The sequence below is a fragment of the Lolium rigidum genome, chromosome 5 (assembly GCF_022539505.1).
Source record: "Lolium rigidum isolate FL_2022 chromosome 5, APGP_CSIRO_Lrig_0.1, whole genome shotgun sequence".
NCBI classification, from domain to species: domain Eukaryota; kingdom Viridiplantae; phylum Streptophyta; class Magnoliopsida; order Poales; family Poaceae; genus Lolium; species Lolium rigidum.
Genome location: NC_061512.1, coordinates 168,552,350 through 168,566,392, shown reverse-complemented (window position 1 = coordinate 168,566,392; position 14,043 = coordinate 168,552,350). Strand labels below are relative to the sequence as shown.

At 45.6% G+C, this 14,043-nt stretch overlaps 1 protein-coding gene and 1 long non-coding RNA gene across 5 annotated transcripts; both read left to right on the top strand.

The window, feature by feature from the left end:
- The first annotated feature begins 602 nt into the window (after positions 1 to 602).
- Positions 603 to 2,232, top strand: LOC124654643. 3 transcript variants are annotated; one of them, XR_006988402.1, is made up of 3 exons: positions 603 to 817; positions 1,673 to 1,730; positions 1,933 to 2,232. It is a non-coding gene; the product is annotated as an uncharacterized LOC124654643 (long non-coding RNA). The 3 variants fall into 3 exon arrangements; XR_006988403.1 differs by having other exon boundaries at positions 757 to 817; positions 1,665 to 1,730; XR_006988401.1 differs by lacking the exon at positions 603 to 817 and having other exon boundaries at positions 1,049 to 1,730.
- Positions 2,233 to 3,981: 1,749 nt separating this feature from the next.
- Positions 3,982 to 8,504, top strand: LOC124652511 (E3 ubiquitin-protein ligase At1g63170-like). Of its 2 annotated transcripts, none has more exons than XM_047191522.1 (5): positions 3,982 to 4,072; positions 4,678 to 5,496; positions 6,888 to 7,022; positions 7,092 to 7,389; positions 7,946 to 8,504. In XM_047191522.1, the coding sequence occupies exons 2-5, from the start codon at positions 4,919 to 4,921 to the stop codon at positions 8,180 to 8,182; spliced, it is 1,248 nt and encodes a 415-aa protein (XP_047047478.1). In that variant the 5' UTR covers positions 3,982 to 4,072; positions 4,678 to 4,918; the 3' UTR covers positions 8,183 to 8,504. The 2 variants fall into 2 exon arrangements, with proteins under 2 accessions (XP_047047478.1, XP_047047480.1); XM_047191524.1 differs by lacking the exon at positions 3,982 to 4,072 and having other exon boundaries at positions 4,129 to 5,496; positions 7,946 to 8,201; positions 8,298 to 8,504.
- Positions 8,505 to 14,043: the final 5,539 nt, after the last annotated feature.

The following is a 14,043-nucleotide window of genomic DNA, read 5'->3' as shown; positions in this document are numbered from 1 at the left end:
ATAACTAAGATTTTGTTGCTCAATTTTTTCATTCAGAGTTCATCTTAAAATACGAGTGCGTCTTATTTATCAGAACGGGGTATTATTGATTGGAGCTCTTTTACGGTGATTGGCACGGAACTTTGGTTCCGTCTAATTGGATTTGGGTTCCGTCTAATATATTTTTTCGTAGCCGTTGATTAAATCGATGTGTAACTTCTATAATAGTTCAACAATTCTAAACGGACGTTTTAAAGGTAACTCATTAAATCATAATCAGAAAAACAAAAAATAAATCTCATCACATCGCAGAGACGTCCTGGCCTTCTTCCCAGGAGCGACCGCCTCTCCTCAATTACAGCCACCAGCCGTTGCGACCGTCTCCTGTCCTCCATCGCAGCCGCCGAGCGCCGCCGCCCCCTCCCTCCGTCGCATCCTCCAGCCGCCGTGGCCGCCGCGGCCGCCCCCTCTCCTCCATCTGAGCCGCCAGAAGCCGCGGACGACCCCTCTCCTCCATCGCAGCCGCCAGCCGCCGCCGCCCTCCCTCCGTCGCAGCCGCTAGCCGCCGCGGCCGCCAGACGCCGCCGCCTCCCCTCCCTCCATCGCAGCCGCCAGCCTCCGGCGCCCCATCCCTCCGTCGCAGCGTCGCCGCCACCTTCTCCATTGCAGCCCCCCTCCCCTCCGTCATGGGGATCGCCGGGAGACTCACGGGCATGTCCCCCCTGTCGAAGGGATCGGCCGGAGTGTTGCTGGGATCGCCGGGAGAATCCAGCCTTACCCCCTACCTGACGCGGACGCGTCTCTGACTCCTCGCCCACGTCGTCTCCTTCGATCGTCGGTAAGCTCCGATTCATGGATGGACCCCCTCCTGCTCACAAAGCATTTCAGGAAACTTACTCGCTGGACGCTGGGACTGTCATATTTTGAAGCACATTGTCAGTTCGTTTATTTTGCTGAAACTACTCCCTAGTAGTGTGGACTGAATACTGAAGAAAGAAGACGCAGTACTTCTAAATCCGGCAGCCCACTGCATGTTGGAACACATGAGTAATTTGCTCTATCGGTATTCTCTCTATCATAGTCTTCTTAATTTAGAATATCTAAGCTAAATTTATTAGGCAGCTTTAGGCCCTGTGGCTAGCTTTGGGCTAGAGAGGTGGCAGTGGCGAGGTGCAGATTCAGCGAGCTGAACTCTAGCGTCAGCGTACTGTTGCACGTACTGCGAACAACAATAGAGAGCAGATAAAAACAGGAAGGAGAAAACTACCTTTTACATGTTTGTACAATACACAGTATCACACAATAAAAAGTCAGATGAAGAAGTTCTCAGCTTATTGCTTGAAATTGTACAGAAAGCTAAGCGTTGGCCGTATGCTCCTTCTATCGGTAGAAAATGTACACAAAATTAAGCACTGGCCATGGCCACGGCTCTTGTATTTAAACCAAATGCATGAAGCGACTTTAGCTCCTGAGGTTTGTATACAGCTTCTGAACTTGCGCCTGCAATTAGCGCTATGTGGTCAGCTTTGAGATTGTGCATTTTAATAGAGATGATTAAACAAAATAGAATCTGAGAGGTTACCATAGCAGTATTAAAACAGAAAGGGTTCCATGATGGCAACAGTACAGGCAGGAAACATTTGCTGAACGGTGATGCTCAAACATTTGCTGAATTATTGTTTCAGTTGTGTAGGACAACAAGCTGCAAGAAGAAGCTCTATGATGGGTGCATTTGAAGTTTGATCGTCGAGGTATTATTCTTGTCTGATCCCTTTGCTTCAGTTTTTATCACTTTTTGCCTGAATGCTAGTTCATCACTTCTAAATTTGTTCTTGACAGTAGAAGCATCTTGCGTAAATTGAAATTTCAAGAACTTTTGCTAGTTCATCACTTCTAATTTTTTTTGTGTTTGCTTGAACATAATTACCAACTTGTTCATTTTAAAAATTTCAGAGAGTCCAGACTCCAGAGCAGGCTCACAACACTGGATATCTTTGGTCTGCGCGTAGACTATGTATGTCTCCAGGAGAAGTTTGGGTGTAAGAGACAGAAGATTCAGATACAGGAGATTGGTGCTGACTGCTAGGATATCTTTCAACATGGATGGCTTGCTTTCTACCTGAAACACCTGCAATGATCTGTAATAACCAGATTTCCACACGTCCATTAATTGATAATCATGAACCTTCTGTTGTTTCTGCTGGAGCTTCTTGTAGCATCTTGTTTTGGCTGAGTGGAAATTTTTGCCTGTTATCATCTGTTATTGTCTAAATACTGCTAGATCATACTTTGTGAACGGCCGCAAAGGCGTCTATTGGTCCGGGGGTATGGAGTTTTCTTTTTGAGATATCGAGTGTATAGAGTTGATCTAAACTTGTGAGGCTGCAATATGGGGATTTTCCCCAATCAAACCACTTTTTTTTAGCCGCCCAATCAAATCACTTGATCCAGCGTGGACATGGTACTAGCTACATGCGCATGCTTTTTTTCAGAACATTCAGAGGCGTGATGTGAATGTTGTGCTGAAAAATAGTAAATGGGCCTTCCACAATAAAAGCCCATTAGTCCAAGCCCATATTTTTCCTTTCTTCTTCCTCCCAGACGTAGCTGTTCCAGAAGGTCTCGTCAATGGCGCTTCTCGTTCCCATCGACAGAAACCAAAGGGGCAAAGGGCTGAGCGGGGTACCCTACTCCGCGCCGGGACAGTCGGGGCGGCCGCCCGTACTCGCCTCTGTGATAGTTCCCACCAATCCCAGCGGCAGTGCAGCCTACTGTGAACCCCCTAAAGCTTACAGAAGATTTTGGGGCCCTGTGCGGTGCGGCCGCACTCCTGCTTGCCCGGCCTTGCATATATGATCAATTTTTTGTTGCTTTAAGATTTGTGTAGTATCATCAGATGATTTGGCCATTTAAATGACGTTTGTCATTTATAATATTCGCAAAATATATTTGAGGTTCCGATCCCACCGAATTTGGTTCCGGTCCCGCAATTTTGATTCCGTCTAATTATCACCGTTAGATCGGGTCAGATAAATGGTTATTAAAAATGCCAATCACCCTAAAACTTGTATATTGATTATAGTAGTTGACAATTGCCAATGGACTTAATGACATGGATTCTCCTACATTTGTGTAGATAACATTTAAGTACCCCCGTCCAAAAAGTGATAAAATAAATCTATGGCATCACTTTTGAGATGGAAGGAGTATTTATAATGGTGTTTGCAAATGTTTTTTGTATGCTCATTTGAAGTGCGAGAAATCGCTCATCCCTATATAGGGTCCTCTTCAACGAGAGATAAATCCATATATAGATATGCACCATGTTTGGAATATCTCTATAGGTTGGCCTCCTTTGGGTCCGAGTGTCATCGATTTTGCAAGTTCAAAATATATGGATTAGTGGTGTTTTTTTTGTGACGTCTCAATGCAGGATTAGGACACTATTTTTAATGTGATAAATCTATATCTAAACAAAAACTGCGATATCACTTGGAACCATCGATTTGCAAATCCCTTTAAAGAACTCTTTGAGGAACGCGACTGAAGATGTTCTAATTTTTTTATTCACACTTGCTAGAGTGTGAATTGTATTGCGCCTATGGTAGTCAAGTAACAAGACCAGGTCCTTAACTAATGACAACTACCTGCAACACAAAAAGCAGAGCACGGACCGACACGTTCCTGGCTTTCTCCCACTCGCATAGACTAAGCCCATGCGGACCAACTCCTCTGCAGCTTCTCACAAATGCCATGTACCAACCCTCCTGTCTCCGGCGCATGGACCAGGAGCACGGAGGAGCGCCCGGGACATCCACCATTCACCGAGGATGAGGAAGCGAGCTGGGGTCGCTGTCGCGAAAGGGACCCCCGCTCTGCCCCTCTCTTTCTTCCGCGTGGCGGAATTCTCTCCCATAGTCTTCTCTTCCGCCGGTGCCCTGCAGCTGCCGCCGTGCCGTACCGTAGCGCCACCGCCGAGCGCCGACGCCTGAAATCCCGCCCCCGCATCTCAGCGCGTCGCCGCCATCGCCGCTCCCGTTCTTCTTCACCGGGACATCGGGCTCCATCTCGTCCAGGCCATTGGACTTTTGAGGTATGAGGTTGTTTTCGTCCAGCGACTGGTTCATTCTTTAAGGGAAGGCGATTTTAATTCATCAAATACTTTAGCAGCATCGTTTACAGCAAGTGTTCATCCCGCGATTAGCTTGAATCACACTGACCTTCACGATTCCCCTTGGTGTGCCGGTGAACACCCGGCGCACCATCTGGATCCGCCCCTGAGACCCTGATAAGACTATTCATATTAGTTTATTAGATAGATTAAATTGTCGGGGCCTTGCAGTTCTGCGCCGTCCCCAACAATCAATTTAGTGATGCCGATTAATTGTGCAGGAAAAAAAAACGAACACTTGCTGTAATAGTTTTCACTATCATGCTCAACAAGCTGTAAAAAATGGCCTGGCGTAACAAAAACTCTAGCTTAAGATGAAGACTGAAATCCACTGGGCACTATGCCTTTTAGGGAAATGTTTATGGGTTGTAGCGGATGCCCTCGTTATATTAAACTGGATTATATTCCTGTCTAGTGGAATAAAAATAATGGTATTGTTTAAGAAATGCTATATCCAGGCTCATTGTGTGCCTCGTATGTGTATTCAAAAAGGATGTATGAGAGGTTCATTGTTTTTAATTTTGTAGCTTAGCATACTTTTGCTGGGATCTTTCTTGAAGCAAATGAAGCTACCCGAATCGACAAACTGATGTTCACTGGATTATACTGAGAATCGACGTTCTGCTCGCTGTATCTTTTCGGAAACACCGGCCATCTGTAGCTCCTAGCTTAAAAAGATGGGGAACGAGATATGGCTAGCCATGATGAGTATGCAGTTGCTCTTTCGTGATTAGAACTAGCCCTGAAATCAGTAGATCAAAGTTACCGATGGAGCGTGCTAATTGCGATGAGCCACATGAGCATGTTGTAAATGTAGCACATGGGGAAACTGCATCCACATCAACCAGTCATCAGGATATGCACAGTGATACGGATGAGCAACATCAGGAAGATAGGGCTTCAACAAGCACGCGAACCCCATCGCCACAGTCTTCTGCATCGACGTCACCGACTGCTTATGACTCCAGAAATTTATCGTTTCCTAGAAGAGATAGTTTCTACGGTCGTGGAAGAAGTCTTTGGAATTCCGGTCTATGGATCTCGTTTGAACTTGTCATGTATGTAGCACAGATTACAGCTGCTATTGTCATCCTCCTACTTTCAAGAGATGAACTTCCACATGCCCCTTTAGTTGCATGGATAATTGGTTATACAGTTGGCTGCGCTGCAAGTCTCCCACTTATTTATTGGCGCTATGTCCATCGAAACAGACTTTCGGAGGATGAACCTGAACAGCCACCTACAACTTATCCTACTTTGACTTCCTCTCAGTCATCAGAAGGACGCAATCAGCGTACCAGTGGTACTGTCTTGCATCTTGGGTGTATCACGATTTCCTGTCCAAGGTATTTTTAACTCCATGTTTATTTTTATCTTGAGTTTCCTAAGCTTCTACATGTTGTGGAGTCCTTATATGCAGTCTTACCCCTATCCATTTTATATCTTGTGTTATCCCTAAATCTGAAAGATAAAATAGATAAATGAATTGTTAACTTGAATGCAATTAAAAACTCTAGAGTACCGTTAGTTTAGTTTTGAATGTTCTTACATTTGTGTATGTAAACTTCTTCGGTGGATATCGAAAATTCTATAGTATGGAAACAAATCGTTGACAAGAGTTCAAAACTGATAACAGCTTATGCAGAACCTTTGGAAGTAGCAAATGGAATTCTCGGTTTGTAGAGTTAAGATACTATATCTGCAGTTTTATTTACAGTGCAGCATTGTCTATTGCTTCCGACAATAGTTTCTTTAAATCAGTTTATCAGGACAGAAATGTTCTGTGAAAATATTTTCAGGATTTGTTCTTTTCACAATGTCTCCCTGTCTGTGCTTAACTCTCAGTGATCCCCTGGTTTAACATTTAAGCGTGTTCTTTTTCCTGTTTGCCATTTTACGCTGGTCACTCCTAGGAACTCGGCAAAAGAAACACCTTTGATGGCTTTCGATGAGTTGTGAATTTGGAATGGACAACTTTATTTCTTTTGATTGTGTACAGTACATAGTTGTAGCCTTATTCCCTCGTGTGAGCAAAATAATGTTGCCTGTGTGAAAAAAAAATCATGTTGACATCTTCACTTAATTGGTACTAATATAATTACCGTATGTCATTGACTGACATATCTTGTGTCAATTTTGGTGTGGCACAGCCCATGGCCCACAAACAATCACTTCAAAGATTTTTTCTAAAAAAGATTGAGCTGAGTTCAATTGCAATCAATTAGAAGAATTACTGCATTCCGTAACTTCAAGAATATAGCAGTACAGAAGATTATGATGTGTTCATATCATTTAGCATATAACTACCACATCAAGCCTCGCCAAGAAAGATTCCCAAAAAAAAAGCCTCGCCAAGAAAGAAGAAGAAAAAAAATTCTACAATTCAGTTATTATGTATCCTCGTTTCCTTATTTATTTGCTCATTTACCCTGTGGTAGTATATAAAACATAGTAGAAATTTCTACCACAAATTAGCACAACTCCCACGTTATGGTCTAATAGTACCATGCCTGCTTCACATGTCTCCCTATACTGGTGTGAGGATGGCCCCTTCTGTATTGTGCTTGACAGAAGTATGCAGCGATGTGGGTCATAACATCTTCTGTTTAACTAGAATGGGACTTCTAATAGAATTTGGTTAGTAACTTGTAGAATTTGGAGATGTGGGGTTTTCTAATACTTAGTTGTGTGTTAAATTTGAACGAATGCTGTTACCTGAAGTGATTATGTTTTACAGGCCTAGCATACTGGCTTATCATTCGAAAACAGCTGTCGACTGTTTCTTTGCTGTATGGTTTGTTGTTGGCAATGTGTGGATTTTTGGTGGGCGTGGCACTTCATCAGATGCTCAGGACGCTCCAAATATGTATAGGTAATTGCACTGCTCTCTTTTGTTGCATGTTTCGTTAAACTCCCAACTGACTTAGCTCTCCCTTTATAGGCTTTGTTTAGCATTCCTTGCACTTAGTTGTGTTGGTTATGCCGTTCCGTTCATCATGTGTGCAGCAATATGCTGCTGCTTTCCATGCTTAATTTCTGTTTTGCGCCTCCAAGAGGACTTGGGTCAAAGTAGAGGAGCTACTCAAGAGCTAATCGATGCATTGCCAACCTACAAATTCAAACCAAAACGAAACAAAAACTGGGTGCCTGATCATGCTTCAAGCTCAGAGAATCCTAGTGAGGGTGGCATCCTCGGCCCAGGAACTAAAAAGGAAAGGATTGTTTCGGCTGAAGATGCTGTGAGTATTTCACATCCTTTCCTTGTCTATGATATTCAACATTTATTATGTGTACGTTACTTTAGAATATCAATTATTTATCAATAATTGGCACAGATCTTCATGATGTTTTTGTACACAACTTCACTGGACAAACATCAAAATATTGTATTTATCTGTAATGTGTAGCACAGATATCTCAAGTGCTTTTGAATGACGTTCTTGGCTTGCAAGGAGTACATATCTGATATCTCTATATTACTACAGCCTTGCATTCTATATCTCTATATTTATATCATTGTAGTTGTCTTGCTTGCGCACGAACCCGTTTTCCATGTGTTGGCATCTCCTTATTCAACAGCATGTCCCCCTTAGATTATTCCAAGTTATATTCTGTACTCCATGTGGCTAGAATAATATTTGTTAGTGTGTTCACACCCCTATTAAATTATGTCCAAGTTGTCCAGATACCCTACCATATTGGTTTCCACTATTTACTCATATGGGGCACATTTACTCTCTTTCTCAACACATTTCACAAGTTATAACTGTCAGACTCTACTGATATTTGGTGTAGGTGTGCTGCATCTGCCTTACTAAGTATGGAGATGACGATGAGCTTCGCGAGCTTCCTTGCAACCACTTGTTTCACGTACAATGTGTCGATAAATGGCTGAAGATAAATGCAGTATGCCCTCTCTGCAAGACAGAGATTGGAGGCGTGGTTCGGTCGTTCTTTGGGTTGCCCTTTGGCCGCCGCCGTGTTGATAGGATGGCAGGAAGAGGTGTAGCTAGCTCAAGATTTAGTGTATAGGACACTTCCTTTTGCTGCGGTATGTGCTTGCTTTGTTATATCCTGTATACCTAGTGTTGATCATGGGACTTAATGGGTTCTCAAGAAAAGCAATAAACTGCTTTCTGTCTGACAGTTATTCTTGGCTCACCAAAGTGATGACAGCCAATGGAGATCTGGTGCTTGCAATGGGAAGTTTGTGATGTACAGGTGGAGATGATAGTGTATTCTGATGTATCATTTGACAACGAGCTTGTAAATAAAGGAATGAAGTTCACTTCAGAGCATAGGGAAGGATGTATTGTGTACTATGGTTGATCTTATTTTACTTCATGTACTGTGATTTCTCTTGGTTGGCACAATGCACCTAATACTCAGCGCCAGTCTCACACTTTCATTGCTTTGAAGATGATATAATGTTCTGTTTCAGTGCAAACCTATAGGATCTAGACATATTTGAGAATTTTATGGAACTAGAAGTTTCCATCACAACCTGAAGGGATTTCCTCCGCAATGCTGCATCCCTGAAGGAAAAAACGATGCCTTTCTTCATGGATGAGCAGAAGTCGAAGATTCCAAAACCTATGTGAACGTGACGATGAACCTGCAGGGGAGGAAGAAGTATGCTACATGATGTGAGGTAAGCATATCACTAATTACGGCCACCTCCTCTGTCATGGGTTCCCCAAGAGCAAAAATTCCTGTCACTGGTGCAAGTTGAAAGATATAAAAAGCAGAAGCAGCTGGTAATCTGAAACCCCAGCCTGCACTTGAGACAATCAAAGCCATTATTCATTCACCAGCAAGTAAAGAGCAGGTGAAGACTACAGCTGCTCCCCCCATATACGTGTACTACATAGATTAGATGCCATGGCGCATATGGCCGGCAACCGGGAAATATGCTCACAATAATTCAAGACCGAAAAATTCTGCAGTCCACACACACGGCAACACACCACACCACTACTCTGCCAGAGAGCAGTTTCCCAGTGCCAGCTGCTATCTCGTTTTTCATATGCCCATTGTGGTTAGCTTGTTGTCCTCATCACCGATTAGTTTATGAAACCTGAGCGGTGTTATGCAGAGAAAAACTGCCTGAATCATACAGCGCGTCGATGTCATGGACAGACAAGTGGAGGGAATGTCAACATTTGGAAATGAATCCTCCTCGTGTGGGTTGCTGGTAGCTCGATCGCCGGCCAGACCAGGACAAGATATTTCTCCCTGTGATCTCTCGTCTATTCCCAAAGATAACCAGCTGGGGTAGATTTTTCGATAAAAGGAATATATTAATATCAAGAAGATACCAATTACATCTAGCCTCTGCAACAACACACCACCCTAATGGCACTACGGATGCACACAGCCAAAAAAAGAAAAAGAAAACTAAGAAACAAAAGTCCCGCTACAGTATCTCAGGCCTAACAACAGCAATACATCCACCGCCAAGACAACACCTGAATTACAGACTCTCCTTCCAGAAGGGAACAGTGCTCAAACACCATCGTCGCCCGATCAAAGATCTTAGGTTTTTACCCTGAAGATAGTTCCCCGCTCTCAAAATAATGCGTCCACCAAGGTCATTGTCGTAGCACAACCAGTTAAGGCCAGACCTTGGATTTTCACCCTGAAAGGTAGGACTCTGCGCTTCACCTGTGTTGTCGCCCCCACTTTCATACCGCTGCTATAAAGCCCGGAACACCAAACAAGTCTCTCAACAGCGCGGAGACTTGAACCTCCCTTAGAGCATCTCTAACAGAGCCCGTAAATCACGCCGGAACCGTATTTTTCCGGCCGATTTACGGGTTCGGGTTGAAAGTGGCGTAGAACAGAGACTGAACTCGCCGTCCGGCCCGAAAAACTTTTCCAGGGGCCCGAAATTTTTTAGACTCGGCCCCTATTAATACAGATCAAAGGGTGGTTTACAGGCCCAAAACTGAACGGACTTCTCCAGCGCCGGCGTCCGTACAGCCGCCTCCAGCCGCCGATTTCTCGCTGATTTGGTAAAATTATGCATCGCCGGTCACACATTCTGTCAGCCCGCTCCAATTCTAACCATGTCTACATCAATTCCCTTGCTAGCTAGGTGGTGTTCTTGTTGAGGAGGTTGACGTAGCGATGGAACGCTGCCGGAGCGTAAGTCTGCTGAGCGGTTCGCTAGAATTAGTTGCTTTTCTACTTGCAGGTCGCGCGAGACATATGCGTGTGGCTGTAGGCATGTACTAGATGCTTAATTTGTGATTTGCTGTTGCGACGTACGTGCATGTACTAGCTGAAATTAGGTGATTTGCTGCTTGTGGCGTGCGCGCATATACTAGCTTAGGTGTTTTAGTGCTTAGGCGCATGTACTAGCTGTTTAGATTAGGTGCTTTGCTGCTTGGGCGACGACCACGCGAGAGATCTAACAGCGGCGCAGATAGTTCTCGTGAAGAAGATGACTACTTTTTGAATATTTCGTTTTTTAGTTTTAGTTTGGTCTGTTCTGCGCCAGCCGTTTTGCGACCCGTAAAAACGTTTTCGGAAGACTGAACTCGACTTTTTCGGTTTGCATTTTTACGGGCTCTGTTAGAGATGCTCTTAGCTAGTCCTCCACTCTAGCCTTCATGAAATTCTCTTCTTCCGACTTTCATCATGGATCCATAGTCACTTGATGTCAACACAAAAAAAAAGCTTCGCGCCGCTCCCTCCAGAACCAATCGGTCGGAATAAAAGCATGGGTGCGCACGACCGAATACCTCCGATCCAGCAAACTCCAAGCAAAGCACTGTTACATTCGCCGGTGGAGCCTTCCGGAACTCAGCCCACCGGCCAGATCACGAGTCCAGGCCTCCGGTAGGTCCTCCTCTTCACGCAAGAGAGGCCCTAGGACCACCGCCTTTATACAGGTCGGACCCCCACGTCAGCGACCATCCCGGGCTGGCCAATCCAACCCTCCACCGGTGACACCATCGCCGGCTTCCATGCTCCTTCATCTCGCCGCCGGATCGCGGTGATAGATAAGATCCACCACCACCAACCGCAAGCCCACCCTCCCCGGCGTAGAAGAGAGCCACCTCCTCCGTCGAACCCAAGGCTGCTGCCCCGGGCGCCCTCGTGACGCGGAAGAAGCCCGAGATCGCCTCCACGCACCGACGAGAGGCGGGGGGAGGGCATGGCGCAGACCGAGGGCCTGGCCGCCGCCAACCACCAGCCCCTGCCGGTGTGCTGCGGATGGAAGCCTAAGGGAGGGAAGGGGGACCGCAGCGCAAGAGCCGCCGCCGCGCATCACCATCCGCGTTGGCCACCGTCGCGTGCATCGAGGAGGGGAGAGTCCGTCCGCCGTCCCCCACATCGGCGAGGAAAGGCCCCCGCCGCCGCCACGCCCCGTGGGTCTTTGCCCCGGCGGCGATACCGGCGGCGGCTGCGGCGGTTAGGGTTGGGGAGGGGTTCGGGAGAGGAGGGGGTTCGGGAGAGGAGGGGGTTCGAGAGAGCGGTGATGTGAAACAGGTAAGAGCAACCAGCTGGGGTAGATGTGAGTGTTAAGGTCTCTAGATCGTCAAGGGTAGAATCTGAGTCGGGATAGAGAAATACTGTGAGTATTTACCTTCTCTCTAGAGGAGGACGAACCCGTCGACGTTGACATGGTAACGGCGGCGGATGGGTGAGGGAGTGGTGGCGACGGAGCTTCCCATCGGCACTGCGCTAACCCTAATCGGTGGGTCATCTCGGTGGGGCGAGTGGCAGCTCAGGGCAACCTCGTACAAAGTGCCACAGGCCCCCACCACTTTATATAGCACAAGCCCACCAACCAGTGAACGGTTGGGCGTTCCCGATCAGGGCGCGGTCAAGGGTTACGTTGAGCCGTTGGGCTCGAACGGGTGGAGATCATCTTAACATTCTCCCCTTGTTCTCAACTTTACTTTTAACTTTATACTTTTATTTTATTCGTTTCATTTTTCGATCAGTTCACAGGGCATGTTTCATCCTCACAGCTCTATTGCCGACGGAATCAGACAGCCACAATACACTTCTCAGTTTTTAAACAAATTCTTTTACTTTTAGGCCTCTTATGATCCAGGGTAGGTAAGATTTCCCCTTAAACCCATGCCGGCTACGTGTTCCTTGAACACGCTGGGTGGTAAGCTTTTCGTTAGCGGAGTCGCAAGCATATCTTTTATCCTTATATGTTCGAGACTTATAGTTTGATCCTGGACCTTGTGTTTCACAACATAATACTTAACCTCAATCGGTTGCGTAGTATTACTCGACTTGTTGTTGTGAGCATAAAATACTGCGGGCTGATTGTCGTAGTACATCTTTAGTGGTTTGTCAATACAATTTACCACTTTCAAGTCAGGTATAAATTTCTTTAACCATAATGCCTGCCCCGTGGCTTCATAACATGTTATAAATTCTGCATACATCGTGGATGATGCAACTATTGTCTGTTTGGAGCTTGTCCATGATATAGCTCCCCCCGCGAGAGTGAATACATATGCAGATGTGGATTTTCAATCATCTTTATCTCCCGCAAAATCTGCACCTGAATACCCTCTTATTTCTAGGAAATCAGATCCTATATGTTAGCATGTAGTTCTCACATAACGCAATGCCTTCTTTACCATTTTCCAGTGTTCAAAACCTGGATTTTCTTGATATCTACCGAGTACTCTGGTGATAAAAGCTAAGTCAGGGCGAGTGCACACTTTTGCATACTGTAGGCTTCTAATGGCCGAAGCATATGGAACCGCTTTCATTTGGCCGAAGCTGAAAACTTGCTCCGTGTTTAGGCGCACAAAGCAGCCTCACCGCTTCGGTCACCACCTAGCGAAAATGAAATTCCCTTAGACTAGAAGGCGACGATGGTGGCGGTCTAGATCTGCGGTGGTACGGTCGATTGCGGAGATCCCCTGCACCGGCTCTCTCATCCTCTCCGTCACGACATCCCTCTGGTGTGAGAACCTGATCTCCTAGAGCGGCGACACGTCCCGGCATGCATCAGCATCTGGTTCCTTTTGTCTCCGGCTTCGGCAGAATGAGGGCGCCTTCAAAGAAGACTATAAGCTCGAACAACCCACTCTCGCCCCTATAGTTACCGCTTTAGCTTAGATTCATGCCAATTCAGCTCATGATTATGCCACATCAAAATACTTAGACCGACCTGCACAAGCTATTTGTTCAAGAAAGTGCCCTTATAGCTGTGATTCAGGCATGGTCTTCTGTATGCAAGCGAGGGCCGTTCATCGACACACTAGTTCCTGCGTCACATATGCACCAATGTATGTCTGCGACAGAGAGAGGATGAACCATCTAAACTAAACTTACAACAATGGGATGTCGAAGCTGTGAACATGCTCAGGATGAAAAAAAGCTGCTTTTAACCAACTCGTGAACACATTAAGGTCTAGGCAGTTGCTCAGCGATAACAACCGCACCTGTATCGAAGAGCAAGTGGCTACGTTCCTTCATGTTTTTGGGCACAACCAAAGATTTTGAGTCATACATAGCACATGGAGGAGATCGACTGAGAAAGTTTCTAACTATTTGAAGGAAGTCTTCTATGCCATTAGAGAGGTGAGAGGAGAGATGATCAAGCCTGCATCTTCCAACACTCCCAACAAGATCGCTGAAAGTCATCGCTAGTTTCCATATTTCGAGGTGAGCAACACTTTGTAGAACTGATTTACACATTTATACATCATATTTCAAGGTGAACCGTGTGCTTTACACATTTGTACTACATAGAATGCCTAACCATTTGTTCATGTTCATGTTATGATTGTATTGGGGCTATTGGTGGTACTCATATCACAACAAAAAGTGCGTAGGAGCCAGTTTATTGCTTATTACAGGGGGAGCCGTAATGTGCTTGCCTCTCTGTTGACCTTGATATGAAATTCACA